The 20,312-nt window shown below is 46.4% G+C and overlaps 1 protein-coding gene across 1 annotated transcript in view; it reads right to left on the bottom strand.

Annotated features, from left to right (window-relative positions):
- SPTBN4 (spectrin, beta, non-erythrocytic 4) overlaps positions 1-20,312 on the bottom strand; it is a 132,468-nt gene that overhangs the window by 66,637 nt on the left and 45,519 nt on the right. The window contains exons 4-11 of the mRNA XM_006900898.1: positions 17,163-17,336; positions 10,954-11,045; positions 9,957-10,037; positions 8,119-8,234; positions 1,381-1,493; positions 1,108-1,295; positions 916-1,033; positions 522-680 (exon numbers count right to left, since the gene is read on the bottom strand). Coding sequence (XP_006900960.1) covers positions 522-680; positions 916-1,033; positions 1,108-1,295; positions 1,381-1,493; positions 8,119-8,234; positions 9,957-10,037; positions 10,954-11,045; positions 17,163-17,336 — 1,041 coding nt within the window. The remainder of the gene's footprint in view (positions 1-521; positions 681-915; positions 1,034-1,107; positions 1,296-1,380; positions 1,494-8,118; positions 8,235-9,956; positions 10,038-10,953; positions 11,046-17,162; positions 17,337-20,312) is intronic.

Raw genomic sequence — 20,312 nt, 5'->3', positions numbered from 1 at the left:
ACTGCTTTCCATTCCAGTGAGACTGAGGACCAGGTCTACCCTCTTCTGTTCCTTAGGAAACCAGTTCCATCTTCCTGAGTTACTGTGGATAGCAGACACAACCTCTCTTGTAATTTTGGAGTCTCCTCATCCCCCCTGTTTCTGAAGAGGTGAATGCTACTCTCTTTAGTTACCCTAGAAATCAGGCCCACTCCTCTCACTTAGGAAATCAGTTCTGCTCTCCCACCAGCATTTGTCATCTAGAAGGCTGATTCAACCCTTCCCTGAAGCCCCTCCTCTGGTGTCCAAGCTCCCCTTCCTATCTCCAGGACCCTTCTCTGATCTCCAGGCTTCCTCTCTGGTCTCCAAGCTCCCCCTCTGGTCTCCAGGCCCACCCCTTCTGGTCTCCAGGCTCTCTCTCTCTGGTCTCCAGACTCCCCCTGCTGTCTTCAGGTTCTCTCTCTGGTCTCCAGGCTGCCTCTCCAGTCTCCAGAACCATCAGCCACACCCTCTCTCCCACAGCCTAGCTCCACCCCTTGTACCTGGGAGACCAGGCGCTGGTTCTCATTCAGCCAGCTCTCCCTCATGGCCACCTTGTGGTCAAACCTCTGTGCCAGCAACTCTAGCTTCTCCTGCCGGATCAGCTCTGCCCGGAGAGCAGCCTCCCGCTCATGCTCTGCCTTCTCCAGCTCACCCCAGGCCTAGAAGAGACACAGTCAGATTCCAACAACTTCCCCAGCTTCACGACTCCCTATTCAAGGTCCTTCTGCTGCATTTGTGCAAATTGGAGGAGGGGGGAATGCCACCACCCGGTGTAACGTTACTGCCAGAAAACTGTCAGAAGGTAGGTCCAAGTCCACAATGTCTAGAACATGAACAGTTCACTAGCGTACAACCTATATAACCGCATAGTACAGGCCCACATCCCAGCCTCACCTTGTCGATATCCCAGATGCCACAGCCCTCCCGGGGAACAAAGAGGCGGCGGTTGCAGGCACGGAGCTTGCTCTGAATGCTGAAGAGCAGCACCTCCAGGTTCCCCTTCTCTTGAAACCTGCAGGGGCAGGAGCTCAGAAGCCCTGCATCCCCTTCTCACCCCGCCCCCCTTCCTCTGCCACCAGGCCTCACTTGACGGGCTTCTCCAGGGTGCAGTAGGCTGTGAATGCCTGAAGCTGCTGCTGCACCCCACTCAACGAATTGGCAAACTTCTGGTTGCTGATGAGGCCCACGGTGCGGTGGATCCAGGCCAGCAGCTCGGCCGCCAGCTCCTCGTAGCGCTCAATGATCTTCCCCACCTCCAGCACTTGGTCCAGGACCTGACCAGGCAAAAGCAAGGTGCAGACGGTTTCATGCCATGTAAGACCCCAGGCTCTCCCCACTCAGTTCTTTAGTTCCTCCTACCTTCCCAATCCGCTTCCCCTCCACGGCCAGGGCCTTCATCTTGGAGAAATAGTGGTAGAAGGAGACCACATAGGTGATGATGGACTTCTCATCTGGAGCCTCCATATTCACGTCTAGGGAGGAGTGGGTGGGGGTCATGATGGTGGGCTGAGTTAAGTGGCCTTGGGCAAGACGATTAACCTCTCTGTCGTTCACTTTTGTTTTCTGTCAAATGGGGATCTACTACATGTGCCTCAACCATTCATTCATTGCTGTTGAGTTGGAATCAACTCATAGCTGACCCTCCAGCTGGTTTTCACACTGAAGGAGATGACTCAGCTTTTTCCCTCTGAGCCACTGGAGGATTTAAAGAGAGGCAGCACCTGTGGGCTAGAAGTACTGCCCGCACTCCCCAGTGCCTGACACATAGAAGAAATCCTATCACTACAGAGAAATTATCTCTTTTTATTTCTCAAAAACACCATTCTACCACCCACCTCAGCACCCTTTGTGAATGCTGTTCTCTGTAACACTGTTTCTGCTTCTGTTTGCCTACCTCCTACTCAACCTGCAAGGCTTAACATTTTCTCAGTCAAATCTCCCTGTTTTCCGTGTCAACACTTGGCCTTCTCCTGTTATTCTCTCATCGTTGCTATATGCCATAAAGTTCGTTTGCGACTTATAGTGACCCTATGTACAACAGCTCAGAACCCTCTTCTATCCTGAGCCAACCTTATTGTCTCTGACACACCTAACCCCATTATCCCAGACTGAGTCAATCCATCACATAGAGGGTCTTCCTCTTTTCTGCTGTCCCTCCAACCTCCCAAACATGATGTTCCTCTCCAAGGACTGGTTCCTCATTGCAACATGACCAAAGTATGTCAGACAGAGCTTCAGAATTCTTGCCTCCATGAAGCAACCTGGGTTCACCCTCTCCAGGATGTACTTATTTGTTCTAGCAGTCCATGGTATATTCAATACTCTTCTCCAGTACCATGACATCTTATTATTTTCTCTTCTCAGGATTATCACAATTTATAATGAAATATTGTTGTTGTTGTTGTTTACCATGAAGTTGGAGCTGACCCATAGCTGACTTTCCAGAGGGTTTTCAGAGGCAGTTAATTGTGTGAAAGGAGATTGCCCATCCTCCCACAGAGCAGCTGGTGGTTTCGAGCCACATACCTTTAGGATCATTAGGCCTCTAGAGCTCCCTGAAATGTTAGTTTACACAGTCATGCCACCACGTTTTTTTAAAAAAAAACTTTTATCGATAATAATTATTAATAATTTTATTATTATTATTATTATTATTATTTTGTGTGTGTACCGTCAAATTGGATCTGACTGGTACAGGAGGAGATTGTCCCTCGTTCTCCAGCAGAGCATCTGGTGGATTCGAACTGCTCACCTCTGGGATTGCAGTGTAGCTTCTTGCCATTAGGCCACCAGAGCTCCCTTATGCCACCACTTTTAAACTCCATGAGGACAAAGACTTGTGCTTATTTTCCTTGTCATTGTTCCTGACACACCAAGCACACAGCAACATAACTAGCTAATCAAGATGCTGGAGGGACAATTACAACTTACGGCAGCCCCACATATGTCAGAATAAACCTATGCTCCATAGAGGTAGGGTTTTTATCTAATTATACATATGTTTTTTATTAGCTTTGATATTTTCCCTTTTAATTTGGTATCCTACAAACCAGAAATAAAGGAAAGCAATATAATTTGGTTAAAGTTATTTTAAGGAAAAATATGTATTCCTGCTTATTTAATGCTTTGGTGATAAAATTTCTTATTTCTTCTCTAATTATATTTTGAATGAAAGTTTACAAAGCAAATTGGTTTTTCATCCTGTCATTCATTTATAACATTAATTACAGTCTCTGCCATGTAATCACACTTCTCTCCCTTTCTCTCTGTACTCCTCATGTTCATGAATCCTTCTGTCCTACCCTTTCCTGCCTTCCTGGCTCTTATTCTGGGGAAAATGCTGTTCTTTGGGTCTTAAATGGTTGGCTATTTCAAGGAGTGAAGTGACTAGTAGTAACACCTTCTATGACCTTATGTCACCAGTCACTTTATAATATTTTGTTGTGTGTCACTGAGTGAGAACCAACTAACAGCTGACCCTCCAGAGGGTTTCCAGAGGTAGTAAATTGCATGGGAGGAGACTGTTCATCTTTCTCCCATGGAACAGCTGATGTATTTGAACCGCATAACTTAGCAGGACAATTCCTTACCACTAAGCTACCAGAGCTCTCTGGTCACCTTTTAAGACTGTTTTGAAAACCCTATGAACGCTAAGCAAAGAGGACAGTCATAGTAGTGTAGTGGTAGATCCCAGATTGGAAGTCAGTTGAAATGACTGCTGCAGTGGGCTCTTGTGTGTCAGGAAGTGTGAGGATGGTGCAGGATAGAACAAGGTTTAGATCTTTTGTTCATAGGGTCACTATGAGTCATGCTCGATTCGATGGCACCCAACAACAACAACAACAACAACAACAACATTGTTTGGCTGACAGTAGAGCCCTGAGGATGAATTTTCCATAGGTTCTTTTTTTTATTTTGAGAATTCCAGAATTCCCTTTTTTCCCCCTTTGTTGTGTATCATTGAATCGGATCTGACTGGCACAGGAGGAGATTGCCCCTCCTTCTCCAACAGAGCATCTGGTGGATTCGAGCTGTATGTCTTTGGGATTGCAATGTAGCTTCTTGTCACTAGGCCACCAGAGCTCCCTTCTCCACAGGTTCTTAATGATTGGTTTTCAGAAATAGATGGCCAAGCCTGTCTTCCATGATGGCCTCTAGGTGAGCTAAACTTCCAACTTTTCAGTTAGAAGCTGAATGTATTAACTGTTCATAATATCCAGGATGCTCACTTGTCAAAGAAATTAAACCTGTGATTAATGGATATGATGAACTGTCAAAGCGGAAAGTCCATCAGTTTGGACTGAAGGAGACAGAGAAAGAAGATAAAGAAAGATATGTTGCCTGGTGCCTCTTGGGATTATACAGGTAGGAGTTACATTTGTTCTCCAATAAAAGAAGAAGACCATGCCTGGAACAGATCAAAGATCAGCAGAACTGTTAAAGGAGTAGGGAAAGCAGGACCTTCTTGGTTTCAGAGATTAGGGCTGCGGTCTTCTGGATCTCCAAGGGTGGAACTAAGCCTTCTAGGTTTGAAAAAGTCAGATCCTAGGATCTTTACCAAGTTGGTTCAGGAGGGTGAGGTGCCCAGGAGGATGCGCTGCTGCTCAAAACCAAGGGTGTGGGGCTGCCATAATAAGAGAATGGATTAGGGAGCTCTGGTGGCCTAGTGGCAAGAAGCTGCACTGCATGCCCAGAGGTATGTGGTTCAAATCCACCATATGCTGTGCTGGAGAAGGAGGGGCAATCTCCTCCTATACCAGTCAGATCTGATTTGATGGTACACTCACAAAAAAATAACAAAAAAATATGTAAGGGAATGGAGTTGTCATTCAGAAGGACTAAGAGAAAGGGGTTGTCAAAAGTGAAGGGAGTAGAGCTGCCTGCCCAGTGGGCCTGAAAGGAGAAACTGAAGCCCAGAACCAAGGGTGTTCCTCTCAGAATCTGGAAAGCATGCCCACCACCTGGGGTCTGGTGGAAAAGGGCCTTTACTCAGAGGTTCTCAGAGGACAGAGAATAGTTTCAAGTCTTGAGAACTAATGCAACAGTTCTTCAGGGTTTGGAGCTTGCATGCTGCCTGTTATCCCTTCTTTTCTCCGATTTCTCTCATTTGTAGTGGAAATGTCTGCCTTGTGTCTCTTTCACTCTTCTTGTTGTGTGCTTTAAAATCAGAACTGACCCATAGCCAACTCTTCAGATGGTTTACAGAGGCAGTTTAATCACACAAGAGGAGAATGCCCAACCTTTGCGCATGGAGCACCTGATGGATTCGAACTGCAGACCTTTGGTTTGCAGTGTAGCTTCTTACCACTAGGCCACCACAGCTCTCCCACTCTTATATTTTAGAATTAGATAATTTTCAATGTAGATTTTATAAATTTACAGAAAAAAGAATTTCCCCCCCCAGGGTGGAATATTTTCAAAACCTCACCTATATTTAATTTAGATGATTCAGAAAGTGAGATTTGGGACTTGGAGTTGGTTTAAGATTTTGGGATGATGTGATAAGGTGAATGTGCTTTGCATATGGCAAAGATACAGATTTTAGGGGTCCAACAGGTGGGATATTATGTCCCAAAAAACTGTGTGGTAAATCCTAACTATTACACTTGTGTGTCATGATCCCATTTGGGAATAGGTTGTCTTTGTTATATGTTACGGAATGAGGATTAATGTACCCTGTATGAATCAATCTCTTTTGAAGTATGAATGAGATAAAATGCAAGTTAGCAATTGGACTATTTCCTGTACTTCTCAGCCATTGGGGAGCTGAGCTGCTAATCCAAAAGCGGTGTTTCTCTGATAGGCTGAATCCACCAGCTGCTCTGCGGGAGAAAGCTGGGTAATCTCCTTCCACGTGACTCACAGCCTCTGCAGAAAACCTGGAGAGTCAGCTATGTGTTGGTTCTAACTCAACCGCAATGAGAGAGATTTAGTCACAGACTTTGCGACTCGCACACAATCATTGAGTGGACTAAGGGTGGGACGTTATTAAATTAAGCTGGTCCTATCTTGCCTTCATCATGATGCGATGCTTGAGCCTAGCGTTACAGCCATTTGCTGGAAGGCTGTCCTTTCTTTGACTGACCTTCTGCTCTTCCCAGTTGAATTATCCGCTAAAAATACGTGTTAACTCAGGTAGGTGATGATTCCTGGTATTGTGTTATCCTCCGTTTCGTGATGAATCATAAATTCTAACCTCTAGCCTGTGGCAATGACTCATGTCACCATACTTTGCTCGGTCACCACTTTTACCAACCTCATTCAAGCTACTACCTCTCACTGCCTTCCTGAAGTCACATTCTTCCTTGAGTCAAATCTTTTTTCCTAATAAGGGATAATAGAAAAAAGAAGCAAGCAGATAAGGGAGGACTTAACTAAAACCAAGAAGAAATGAGAGAAAAAGATCATCCTTTGGGCCTGGGGTTGCTGTGATAAGAAACTCCTAGGCCCTGGAGAACTGTCTGGGGAAAGTACAAGATGATGAGACACAATGACAAAGAACTGTGGTGGGAGAGGCAGTAAAACTGAAGAGAGCATGGTGAACTTGCCGACTGTGGCGCAGGAAAACCAAAGGCCTTTGGGCTGAGGCTCACTGGTGGAGTGAAATGCTCTTCAGCATTTACTGGTGAAGCTTTACCTGAACAAGGCAGAGGCAGCGACTACCAAGACACCCAAGAGGCTTGCCTTCAAGTACAGCCAAGAAGAGGTTATCCTGCTCAAAGAGCTGTGTTCTGAGTCATTTCTGTCCCTGTTACTTCTCTCATAATCACCACAACTAAGTATGGTCTCTGCCTTCCGTGTGGCCACTGCAATGAATTCTGAAACCCAAAAGAGAAGGAGAGTGTGGTGGGAGGGACAGCTGGTGTCAGAATTCCTAAAGCAGATGAAGAGAGGAGGTGAGGGATGTTGTGCCTCACAGATACCAGCTTTGGGCCGATGCTGGTGGTGATTACTCTTTCCTCCTCATGAGACCAGTTGTTGTTGTTGTGTTCAGTTGGAACAGATCCATAGCTGACCCTCCAACTGGGTTTTCAGAGGCAGTTAATCATGCAGAAGGAGATTGCCCATCTTCTCCCATGGAATAGCAGCCAGTAGATTTGAATTGCATGTCTTTGGGTTGGCAGAACAATACCTTTCAACTAAGCCACCAGACCTACCAAATTTGAAGAAGTCATAATTTCCCAGGTTTGCCCCACCCAGGGTGGCTGTGATCCTTTGGCCAGAGAGCATGATGCTGTGTACGTGGGAGTTGTGTTGTGTTGTGCTGTGGTGGTCTCTGGAGAAAGGCGACTCTGCCTCCAAGAGCCAGGGAAGCCACGCTTGGCCTTGGGTTGAAGGCACCAGTCTTTCATTGTTTTTGTTCAGACATTCCTCTAGGTGTATAGCCCTGGTGTACAAGTTGCTGTCCCGCGGTCACTTGTGGTTGCTGTGAGGCTGAACACTGTGACACGGACATGTCAAATGCGTTAATGGTTGGCTACCCAGTGCGGACTGAGAGTGCGGTGGAGCTCCCCGATTAAACAAGCGTGGAAGGAGGAGTGGCGTCCACTTCCATAATAGCTTGCCTCCGGAAACCCTATGAACCTGGAGAGAGGATGAAAGGCACCCAAGCGTCGAGGACTCTCCTTCATAGGGTCGCTATGAGTTGCCTGCGACTCAATGGCACTTAACAACAACAACAACAACAACAACAACATAATTTCTCTATTGAGCCATTTCTATGTAGAGAGAGCGAGGCCACTGTATAGGAAGGTTAACCAAGAGCAGAAGCTTAAAAAAAAGCATTTCCCATAGCTGACAGAGAAAGCCTTCCCTTAGAGCTGGCACTCTAAATACAGACTTTTGTCTCCTAAACTGTGAAATAATAAATTTCTGTTTGTCAAAGCCACCCACTTGTGATATTTCTGTTACAGCAGCACTAGAGAACTAAGGCAGGTATAGAGAGGATAGAGTGAGATGAGAAAGGGGATGAGGGTTGAGATGGACAGCAGGTTGGGATTTGAGATGGTGTTTGAGTTATGGTGGAGCTAAGTTGACCGTGGCATTGGGGTTGGGAGTTCCCAAGAGGAAGTCCCCAGCGAGCTCGTGCCAGCTCACCCTCGGGGTCCAGCAGACGCGCCAGCCCTAGATGTTGCTCGGCCGTGCGGAAAGCTCTCTGCAGGTTGTAGTTGGCGTTGGACTTGGTGAGTTTGCTGAAGTCCACGAGATCAGGCCTGGATAGGGGACAGAGCGGGCAGGGAGCAAGTTGGGAATAAGCAAGAGATAAAAGGCATCCTTGTCTGAGCCCCACCATGGTCAAAGGAAGAGTGAGGATACCAAACACAACTGAAGGGGAGATAGATGGACTGTGGAGTGTCTTGGTGGCTTTCTTTCCTGTAGGTATGAGTGTGATGGACTGGGACACGTCTCTGTGAATGTGTGTGGGCCCAGGTAAGCTGGCCTGTGTGTGCATAGGTATATGTACAGGTAAGTCAGTGTGGGGTAGACTGCAAATGTGATGAGTGTCCCTAGGACACTACCTGACATTTGGAATGAATGTTAGGTCTGGAGTATACAGACATCTAGCTGTATTGCATAGGAATGCACATGTCTGATGTGGTGATACAAGGGTGTCTTCTTAGGCGTGTTTACATGCCGTATCATTGTGGATGGAGCTGTTGTGGCCTAGTAGTAAGGAGTTGTGCCATCTGCCCAAAGGCACATGGTTCAAACTCACTAGCTGCTCTATGGGAGAAAGATGGGCAGTCTCCTCCTGTGTGATTAACTGCCTCTGAAAACACTCTGGAGGGTCAGCCATGCATCGGTTCCAACTTTATGATACACAACGGCAACATACTGTAGTGGTTAGAAGTGTGAAGTCTAGCTCGGCCACTCTCTGGCTGTGTTACTCTTGGAAAACTACTTCATTTCTCTGTGCCTCAGTTTCCTCACTTGTAAAATGGGGTTAACAATAGCATTTGCCTCTTGCTGAGGATCACATGGCTGGCTAGAAAGCCCTCAGCACAATGTCGCATAAAAAGCACTGGGCGAATGTTATCTACCCCAGGCCTGGCCCCAGCTCATGGGTGTCTCTGTGTGCAGTGGGACCAGCTCTCCCCGTAGGTGCAGGAGTGTGAGTGTGTGTGACATTAGGGAACATGAGGGAGTGTGACTACAGCAGGACAAGCTGGCTCTGTCTCCAGCTCCACCAGAACAAGTTCCTGCCAGCCTCTGAGCCTTAGTTTCCACAATCTGTCCAGTGGATGACCATGATATAGGTGTCACCATGTCTTAGCGCCCACCTGCCAGACAGCTCAGTATCAGGTGTGACTCTGAGGTGTGGTTATGAGGGGTGAATAGGTGAGTGGTGAGTGTGTCAGGACCAAGAGGGGGACTTTGGGGCTCTCCTTGAGGAAGGATCTTTTGATGGGAGGAGGCCTGCGAACACACCAGAGTGGGCAGTCATGTGGGAAGTGTCCACCCTCAAAAGAAAGCAACTCATTGTCATTAATTCAGAATCGACTCAGAGCTGATTCTCCAGCAGGTTTGCGGAGGTTGTAAACCACACGAGAGGAGATTGCCCACGTTTCTCCTGTGAAGCAGCTGTTGGATTTGAACCACTTGGCTTTGTGTTGGCAGCACAATTCCTTACCCACTACATCACCAGAGCTCCCCACTGTCTATCTAAGTAGCAAGTACAGGCTATGCACGTGCATGCCTATCCACAGGTGTGTGCATTTATCAGTGTGACAGCACATGTGTTTCTGTGTGCACTCAGGGTATGTCATCTGGCCAGGGGTGTGTGTATCTGAGTATATATGTGAAGACTGAGTGTGCAGAGAAATGCTCATTTGTGCAGAGCACAGGGTGTATGTGTGCCTGTGTACATCTGTACATACCTGTGTACAGTTACATGTGAGGAAACACAGGTAGGGACAGTACAGGGAAAGCAGTACCTGTGCCGGTGAATAAGGGCATTGAAGGCCAGGCCATCCCGCCAGCTGGTGGTGAAATTCTGGATGTTTACTTCAGGGTAACTGAGGGAGAGGGAGGTAGAGATGGAAAATCAAGATGGGGAAGAGAGAGACAGAGACAGAGGGGGAGGAGGAGGGTCAGGGACAGAAAGAGACAAGAGAGGTGTGAAAACGAGAGGAAGAGAGATGAGATGGAGGGAGGGAAGGAAGGAGGGCGAGAGGGAGGCAGAAAAGAGAGAAAGATGAGGAGGGCCAGGGGGGTTAGAGGAGAGAGAAACAGAAGGGGAGAAGGAAGGGGGGAGGAAAAGTGAGAGAGGTGGGGAGCCAGGGAGATGAGAGAAAGAGGCAGGAGAGGAGAGGAGAGGGAGGGAGGGAGAGAGATAGAAACAAAAAGGAGATGGTCGAGCTAATGATCGATACCTGGAGAAATAGATGGCATTACCAGTCAGGCAGGCAGACAGACACACAGACAGCCCCAAGAGGATGAGTCACAAGGGCCCACCCCATTCTCGCCCCTCCCTACTTCCCTCCAGGACTGTCCTCCAGAGGGCACTTGGGGTACAGGCACTGAGGTGGGGGCACAATGAGGTCTGACAATCAGAACATGCACCCCCTTCTCAGCCACATGGGTGATGTCAAAGACCCAGAGGTTCCTGAAGCAGGTGCATCCAAGGTGTGGCTGGTGGAGATGGCGGGGCTGAGCTTGAGCATAGGTTTAGGGGTCCACACAAGTGCACATGAAGCCTTGAGAAATGCAGGATGAAGTGGGAGAAGGCAACATTGATCTCTGAGACCAAGAATTCCAAATGTGAACCCGACCTTCTAGGTTTTTATGGGGCCAAGTTTAGAGAAGTGAAAATTGTTTTGTTTTGTTTTGTTTTACAATCAGTGATTCAGTTGTAATTTGTGACACTGAGTACAAGGCTGGTCTGTGCACTCTCACCTTGGAGCCCAAAGATCAGGGGCAGGTGGAGCTCACCCGGCTGTCTTCATCTGACACCACAGGAGCAGCGCATCCTTGGCTGAGCGAGTCTCTCTGTTGTCCTCGGTCTCAATTTTGATGACTTGAATCTGTAATGATAAAAAGAATGGCCACTGGGACCTCATAGCTGGGAGATCCCATCCCCTAAACCCTGTGCTGGAATGGAAATAGATGGGGACAGGACACCTTGTAAATGGGGAGAGTGGTGCTGGATTTGGTCTGTTTCTCGGGAAGTATCCCAACTGGGCATCTTGGCTACTGTCATCTTCCACCTGGGCCAGTACAGTGGCCTCTTCCATGGTGTTCCTGTTCCTGTCCCCACAGCCTGCTCCTCATGTGCAGTAAGAGGGACCCAGGGAACATTCAAGTCAGATCATGTGCCTCAAAATCATCCCGTGGCTCTGTCTCAGGACAAAAGCAAAAGTTCTTTCAACCTCCCCTCACTAACCCTGCTTAATTACTCACTCCTCTCTCACCACTAAATCCACCAGCATCTGCCTGTCTCATTCTTAGGTGAGGCTCCAGTGGGTTTTCAGAGGTTGTAAGTCACATGGGAAGAGCTGGTGGATTCAAACTACCTGCCTTTGGGTTGGCAGCTATCATTAAGCCACCAGAACTCATATCCCCTGTCCCTGTTTTATTATCTCCCCTCAAGGTTCAATTCCACCAGGGAGAAAGATGGGGAAAAGATCTCTTCCCTTGAGATTTACAGCCTCTGAAAACCCACTGGAGGGTCAGCTATGAGTCAGTTCTGACTTGATGGCACATAACAACTGGTGGTGCAGTGGTTATGCAAAGGCTGCTAACCAAAAAAGCACTTGTTTAAAACCACCTGAAGAAAGCTGTGGCAATCTGTTTCTGTAAAGATCAAAGCCTTGGCAGCCCTTGGAGGCAGCTCTACTCTGCCCTACACAGTTGCTATGAGTCAGAATTGAGTCAGTCACTGGCAATGGGTTTGGTCTTTGGTTTTAGCACTGATCGCCATTCAGACACTCAGCTTATTCACCTGGCTCACTGCTTCACCATTAAAATGTAAAAACTGGAGGACAGCAGGAGGTCATCGTTCAGTGCCACTGAATTGGCTCCAACTGTTAGTGACCCTCTGCACAACAGCAGGGAAGTCTGCCCAATCCTGTGCCATTCTCACAGTCTGCTGTGCTTGAGCCCATTGCTTCAGCTATGGTGTGTGAATGCCTCAGTGTCTAGGGTGGATTACAAACCTGTGTGTCTGAGATTTGGGTCCTGTATTTAAGAGCTGAGTTTGAGAGGATGTAATGAGGTAAGAACTCTCATACACTGCTGGTGGGATTGTAAAATGGTACAACCACTCTGGAAGGCAGTTTGGCATTTTCTCAAAAAGCTGGACATAAAAATTCCATATGACCCAGCTATTCCACTTCTATACCCTAAGAAAACTAGAACTGAGGCACAAATGGAGATTTGTACACCAATGTTCATAGCAGCGTTATTCACCATCACAAGAACATGAAAATACCCCAAATGTCCAACCACAATCGAACGGATTAAGAAATTATGGTATATTCATAAATGGAATACTATGTGGCATTCAGGATCAATGATTTTGAAAATCACTACCTAACTTGGGAGGGACTGGAAAGCATTACCTAAGTGAACTAGCTCAGTCCTATAAGGAAAAATACTATATAAGACTATTATTGTAGAATGTGTATCAGGATCCAAGGGGTGGGAGCAAATGGGTGGTGGGGAGGAGTAATCATAGGGTCACACAATTTGAGGGGTGAGTAAAGGAAATGGGAAAGATGTGGTGTGAAAAAAACAATGTATACGGAATTTATAAGTAAACCAGTACAAAATAAAAAAATTTAAAAAAAGAGCTGAGTTTGGCATTTGGGTTCTAAGAGAAGGAACCAGTTTAGCGTAAGGTTCTAACTGCCCCCAAGCCCCCTGACCTTCCCCTTCCTAGTCTCTAATTCCCTGCTGACAAAGCTCATACCTCCATCCAGTCCCACAGCTCCCCAACCACCTTCCCAATGAACTAGACACCTACTCAGGTGACCCAGTTCTCCACAGGTGACCCAGTCCTTCACCGGTGACTCAGTCCTTCACAGGTGACACTGTCCTCCACAGGTGACCCAGTCCTTCATAGGTGACCCAGTCCTTCACCACTGCCATGTCCCAACTGAGTCTCAGCACCTCCACTTAACCCATCTTTCCTTCCTGACCCTTTTTCAGGCAGCTCACAATCCTTTGTTCACTGGCTGGAGCCCTGAGTCTCACCCTAGATAACTCTCCCTTGTCCCCAGCAGACCATCTAGGCCACTTCCTGTTCATATTTCCAGTTATATCCTTCTCCCCCATTCCTGCCGCCCCACACGTTTCCCACAACCCTTCTCTGGGTCAGCTCCAGCCTCCCTTGGACTCTTGGATTCCAGTTTGGATGACTACTCCAATCCAGACTTTCCAAGTCTGACTACACCCTCTCCTTGAGTAATCTTGCCCCATTTTAGTCAGAATCAAATCCAGACCGTGAACCACAGATCATTAGGCTGCTTATGCAATGATTTAAAAATCAAACCTGCTGCTGTCCAGTCGTTTCCAACTCATAGTGACCCTGTAGGGCAGAACAGAACTGCCCTATGGAGTTTTCAAGGCTGTAAATCTTTACAGAAGAACTGGCCACATCTTTCTCCTACAGAGTAGCTGGTGGATTTGAACCACTGGCCTTCTGGTTAGCAGTAAACATTAAATCACTGTACCAGTTGGGCTCCTTCGCATCCACTAAATAAACAAGGAAACCAAATCCACTGCCATTGAGCCCGTTCCAACTCAATCATGGTGACCCTCCGTTGGATTTCCAAGGCTGTAAATCTTGCGGTGACTGCTCATCTTTCTCCTGTGCAGCAGCTTGTGGATTCAAGACCACCAATCTTCCTGTCAGCAGCCCAACACTTAAAGCCCACCTTTGCATCAGCTACTGTTGAAGCACCAACAAGCCTGTCCAGAGAGGACATTTACAAAAAGCCTGCCCGCACCTGCACCGTCCTCACAATCTCCACTCTTGCTAAAGCCACCATAGCCACTGCATCGCTCCATGTCACTGAGGGCCTTCTTCTCCTTCATGGACCCTCCACTTTTCCCAACATGATGTTCTTTTCCTTCAACTAGCCCCTTCTAACAACATGTTTAAATCATGTGAGACTAAGTCTCACCATTCTCATCTCCAAGGAACACTCCAGCTCTTTTTCAGAAATAAATCTCCAGGTCTTTATTCCTTTTCTCTGTTGGTCTGGAAATTGTTAATCTGCAAGTTGTGGGTGTTTGAAGTGCCAGTGACATAGCTTCCAGCACTGTGGCACTTTGAAAGCCACTGCAGTGTGACAATCTGACAAATGACTGAGGGACATAAAAGAACAGCTTATAATAAAGCACTAAAAGGGGTCATCTCCTGTCTCTCCCTTGCCTCTTCTCCAGTCATACGGGTTGTCTTTCTCTTCATCCACTTCAGGGCCTTCTCTTCGCTGTGTTCCTGCCTGGCACACTCTCCTCTTCACCTTTGGGTGTCATCAGCTTCAGGGCCGCCTCCTGAGAAGCCTTCTTAACCACCACCATGTCTAAAATCCATCCACCGGCAATGTGACATCTCTATTCCCTCTACTGCTTTCTTATAATCTAGTGGGGGGGGGCTTGCATAGTGCTACAATGCTGAAAGCTGTACCCCAGGGTGTCGTGTGTAACATGTTAGGCTGCTAACCAAAAGGTTGATGGTTCAAATCCAACCAGCCATTCATGTGAGGAAGATAGACCATCTCCTCCCACAAAGATTTACAGCCTTGAAAACCCAATGGAGGGTCACAATGAATTCGGTTCAATTTGATAGTAAGGCATTTTCCCCCATGGAAGAAAGGTTTCAAAAGAGCTTCCAGACTAAGAGACAAGGAAGAAAGGTCTGTAGATCTATTTATGGAAATTAGGCTATAGAAAGCCTTCTGGATCACAACAGAACATGGACAGACTTGCTTGTTTGGGGTGTGTCCTCAGATGGGATGTGGGGCTGCAGGAGGACAGCGTGTTTAATGAAGTACAAGGTCAGTGAAAGCAGGGGAGAGCTTTAGTGAGACAGTTGTGGTGATGGAATCATGGCTGTGAGGTTGACATGTGGCTACACAGTCGTCACGAGGGTCGTCCCAACAGCAGCTCTCTGCATACTGCTTCTTTTCTGCATAGCTCTTTTCACTTCCCTGCCCAGAGCTGGTGCTTTTTTATTTATTCACGTGTCTGTTTATTGCTGGCTTCCCTCCCCCCCACCCCAGCTAACGTAAACTCCATGAAGGCAAATATCATGTCTGTTTCTCTGCCGGAGCCTGATTGCCTAGATTGGACTTGTAGCTCCACCACACCTTGTGTGTGTCACCTGTGACCTTGGCCATGTTACTTAATCTCTTTGAGTCTCAGTTTCTCATTTTAAAAATGAGGTAAAAATACCCATTGCCACTGAGTTGATTTTAACTCATAGCAACCCCAGAGGACATCACAGAACTGCCCAGTGGTGTTTCCAAGGATGTCATCCTTAGGGAAGCAGATGGCCACATCTTCTTCTCACAAAGGGGCAAGGGGCCTATCTATTGGTCCACCAGGGCTCCTTGGGATAAAAAAAAGAATATAACATATGAGTCAGGAGGTCATGCATAGTTTATTGTGTGAGGAAAGTGGACATTATGCAGTCTCCTCCTCTAACAATTTGCAGCCTTGGAAACCCTATGCAGAGTTACTGTGAAGAGGAATTAACTCAATGCTGGTGGGTAAACACACACATGCTGTGAAGATTCAAAGGAGCCTTGGTAGCAGAGTGTGTTGTGTTTGGGGCTGCTAGCTGAAAGGTAGTTGGTTTGACTCTATCACTTCTCCTCCCATAAAGATTCACGAACTGATAAACCTGATGGAGGGTTACTGTGGATCAGAATCGACCCGACAACAGTGAGTTGAGTTGGGACTGGGTGCAGGTTAAATGTTGAAAGTGCTTAAAACATCTACAACCAGGAAAGAATAAAACAGATGCATGGGATCTTCTAAGAATCAAGTCCCTAACTACATCAAAAACCTTCTCCAACAGGGTAATAAGGAAAGCTATAGATTGGGAAAAAATATTTGGCAATGACATATGTTACCTAAACTTTATAGAATACTCACTCCAGTACCTCAACAGGAAAAAGGTAAACAACCCAATCACAAAATGGGAACAGGATATAAATAGACATTTCATCAAAGAAGACATTCAGATTGCAATAAAACACATGAAGAATTGTTCAAAATCCCTAACTATTAGAGAAATACAAAACAAAACAACTATGAGATATATCATCTCACCCCACCAACAATAACAGCTCAATAGGGCAGCAAACAACAAATGCTGGAGAGGCTGTGGAGAGATTTAAACTCTTACTCATTGCTGATGGAAATAAAAAATGATACAATCACTATGGAAGGTGGTCTGGCACTTTCTCAAAAAGTTGGAAATAGAAATATCATTTGCCCAGAAATTCCACTACTGGGAATATACCCTAAAGTAACCATACCCACAACTCAAACCCTTGCACATCCATGTTTATTGCTGCAATATTCACAATAGCAAAGAGATAGAAGCAACCCAAGTATCCATCAACAAACGAATGGATAGAAAATTGATGATACAGTCAAACAATGGAATATTACTCAGCATTGAAAAACAGCGAAATAGCAAAACATTGCACAATATGAGTGAGCCTGGAAGACATTATACTAAATGAAATATCTCAGTCACAAAGGACAAATACTGTATCACACAGCTATTACCAATAGGACAGACGTGTAGGAGTTGGGGAGGGAATGGGGAAAGAGTAGATAGATAATGAACACTGCTTTAGAACAGATGAGGGGAAGGGGAAGAACTGACTGAAAGGAATATATGATTATTCATTATATGTATAAGAAAAATCTGGAATAACGGCTGCATTGTTGAGTGGGGGTGGGAGGAGAGGAGAAAGGGGAGAAAACGTGCAACAATGAATTAAAAAAAAAGTGCTTAAAACAGTTCCCAGCATAGAGAGAATTTATGAGTGCTCACAGTTGGCAATAGTTATTCATTTTGGAATAGATAAATGAGTGAATTAATGGGTGAGTGGGTAGAGAAGTGCCCCTCGAAGGTCCCACTGTGAGGGGAGGGCTGGATAGGGTTTCTGGGGGCTCACCTGGAAGCGCAGGATGATAGTCCAGACCAGTCCTAGGGTCAGCCGGTGGTTCCCGTCCACGATGTCATGAGAACCCACATTCTCCAGGTGCACACGCTGCTCCTTCAGAAACTGCAGGGCCTTGTCCACGTTCTCCAGTGAGTGGATCCGCATGCGGCCGCGCGTGGGCCTCGGCTAGGGGGGACGGGGCATTATGCAGTCAGAGACTTTATCAAGAGCATGCAAAGCCCAGGCTCCACCCATTTCAAATAAGTCCTGTTCCTGGGAGAGGCTAATCCTGATCATATCCCACCTTGCCCTTTCCAGGTAAACCATGTCCCCTTCCACAGTCACTCCCAGAACATCCCAAGCTCAGAGTTTGTCCACAGATCATATCCAAGTTTCCTTATTACAAAACAGCAACCTTCACCCCTTCCACTACCAGTTACTGTCAACCTGGTCCAAACCACAGATCTATCCTTTCTCACACCTCATGTCAGTGAAATAACGAATATTCCTTGTTATGAAGTCCTGGTGCTCCTCTTGCCATGTTCAAGACGCAAAATCTCTTCTAAAGAAGCTCTATCTCTTCCCACAGAAAACCAACTAAAGAACAAACCTATCCCCGTTGATCTCATAGCAAGTTGTTATGTACCATCACGTCACAACCAACTCACAGCCTAGAGGAGACTGCCCGTCTTTCTCCTGAGCAGTGGCTGGTGGATTTGAACCAGTTACCTTTGGGATTGCAGAGCCGCTTGTTACTGCTAAACCACAAAAGCCCTGCAGTAGGTCCTTTCCTATTGCTCTAACCACGCCTCCTACAGTGACGCCCCACGCTCGCCTGTAGTCATAATTCTGCTCATCCCATTGGTTCTCTGCCCTAGTCCTCAAATTTTTCGTCTTATTTCATACCCACACTAGACTCTCTTTGGTAGAAGGTGGGTGGAGCCTGCTTAGAGCAACGCCCATCCCAAACAAGTCACACCCAGCCAGTACACAAATTCTGTAGCATTATCCCTTCTAGTTCTCTGTTGATGTGCTGTTCCAGTCATTTTTGGATAATCTTCAGCAGAATCTTGCTTGAATGTGATATCAATTATATTGTTCGATAATTTCCACACTCTGTTGGATCACCTTTCTTTGGAATGAGAACAAATATATAGATCTCTTCCAGTCAGTTGGCCAAGTGGTTGTCCTCCAAATTTCTTGACACAACTTGGTGAGCACATTTAGGGCAGCATCTTTTAGTTGAAATATGTCAATTGGTATACCATCAATTCCTTGGGCCTTATTTTTTGCCAATTCCTTCAAAGCCGCTTGAACTTCTTCCTTCATCATCATACACTCTCACTCATATGTTGTTTCATTAAATTCTTCAGTGTCAGCCAATTCCTTTCAGTACAATGACTCTGTATACTCTTCCCATCTTTTAATACTTCTTGGATCATTTAGTATTCTGCCCAAAGCATCCTTAAGTATAGCAACTCGAGGTTTGAATTTGTTCTTCAGTTCCTTGAGCTTAAGAAATGCTGAGCGAGTTCAGGCAGGCTGGATTTAGAAGGGGTCATGGTACTAGGAATATTGTAGCTAATGCTAGATAGATCTTGGCTGAAAGCAGGGAGTATCAGAAGAATGTGTTTCATTGATTATGCAAAGATGTTTGACTGTGTGGATCACAACAAACTGTGGCTGACTCTGAGAAGAATAAGAATACCAGAACATGTGATTGGGCTAATGCGAAACCTATACTTGGACTAGGAGGCAATTGTCAGAACAGAGCAGGGAAACACTGCATGGTTCAAAATTGGGAAGGATGTACCCCAGGGATGTGTCCTAACTCCATACTTTTTTCAATCTATATGCAGAACAGATTATCCGGGGGCTGGGCTCTATGAGGAGAAATGTGGCATCAGGATTGGAGGAAGATTCATCAACAATCTGTGTTATGCAGATGACACAACCCTGCTTGCTGAAACTGAGGAGGACCTGAAGCACTTGCTGCAGGTCAAGGACTGCAGCCTTAAACAGGGATTGAGGCTAAATATCAAGAAAACAAAGTCTCACCACTGGGCCAATTGACAGCATCATGATAGATGGTGAAGAGATTGAAATTATTGACAGCTTCAGTTTGCTTGGCTCCACAGTCAACACTCTTGGCACCAGCAGCCAAGAAATTTAAAGGCATATTGCGATGGGAAAGTCTGCTATTAGGGACTTCTCCAAAGTAGTGAAGAGCAATGATGTCAGTCTGGAGACTAAGGTGCACCTGATACAGATCATGGTCTTTGCAATCACTTGCTTTGCGTCAGAGCTGGACAATGACTAGGGAGGATAGAAGGAGAATTGATGCCTTTGAGCTGTGGTGTTGGAGAAGAGTATTGAATATACCAAGGACTGCTAAGAAAACAAACAGATTCATGCCAGAGAGGGTTAAACCAGGTTTCTCTTTGGAGGCGAGGACTCTGAAACTTCGTCTGACATACTTTGAACATGCTCCAAGGAGTTACCAATCCTTGGAGAAGGACGTCATGCTTGGGAGGGTGAAGGGACAGCGAAGGAGAGGAAGACCCTCTATGAGGTGGATTGATTCAGTGACTGGGGTAATTGGAGTAGGTGTGTCAGATACAGTGAAATTGGCACAGGATAGAGCAGGGTTTAAGGCCGTTATACATAAGGTCGCTATGAGTCACAGGCGACTTGATGGCACATAACATCAATAACTTTTTAGTAGCCTTTGTTCCTACCTTCCAGGCAAGCCCCACAACGCCAAACTCCAGGCCTCTGAACCTCTAGGCCTGTGAGCGTCCCATCCAAGGTCAGAAACACAACTCCCATTAATGCAGCAAGCCATGCCCCTAAAAAGTAGTTCCCTCTGTGCTCTGTAGCATCCCAGATGCACAGGGCCCAAGCTTCCTCCTTCCAGTAAAGTCTACTCACAGAACAAAAGAGAGTTCTTTCCATTTTCACAAGCCTGCCCCTTGCTACTGTAGAGCCCGGGTTCCACCCTGTCTCAAAATCTCTCTTCTCCAACTATCCCACCCCTTCTGGAAGTGTTCCAGAGTCCTGCCCCTGATCCTAGCGAAACTACTACAACAGAGTTCTGGTTCGCGCAAGGCTACCCGAAACCAAGTTCCACAAAACCCCTTCTTCCAAAGAAGGCCCTTCCAC

Source organism: Elephantulus edwardii, unplaced genomic scaffold, assembly GCF_000299155.1.
Source record: "Elephantulus edwardii isolate Elephantulus edwardi_28Jun2011 unplaced genomic scaffold, EleEdw1.0 scaffold00302, whole genome shotgun sequence".
NCBI classification, from domain to species: domain Eukaryota; kingdom Metazoa; phylum Chordata; class Mammalia; order Macroscelidea; family Macroscelididae; genus Elephantulus; species Elephantulus edwardii.
This window is presented reverse-complemented; position numbering and strand designations above follow the sequence as displayed.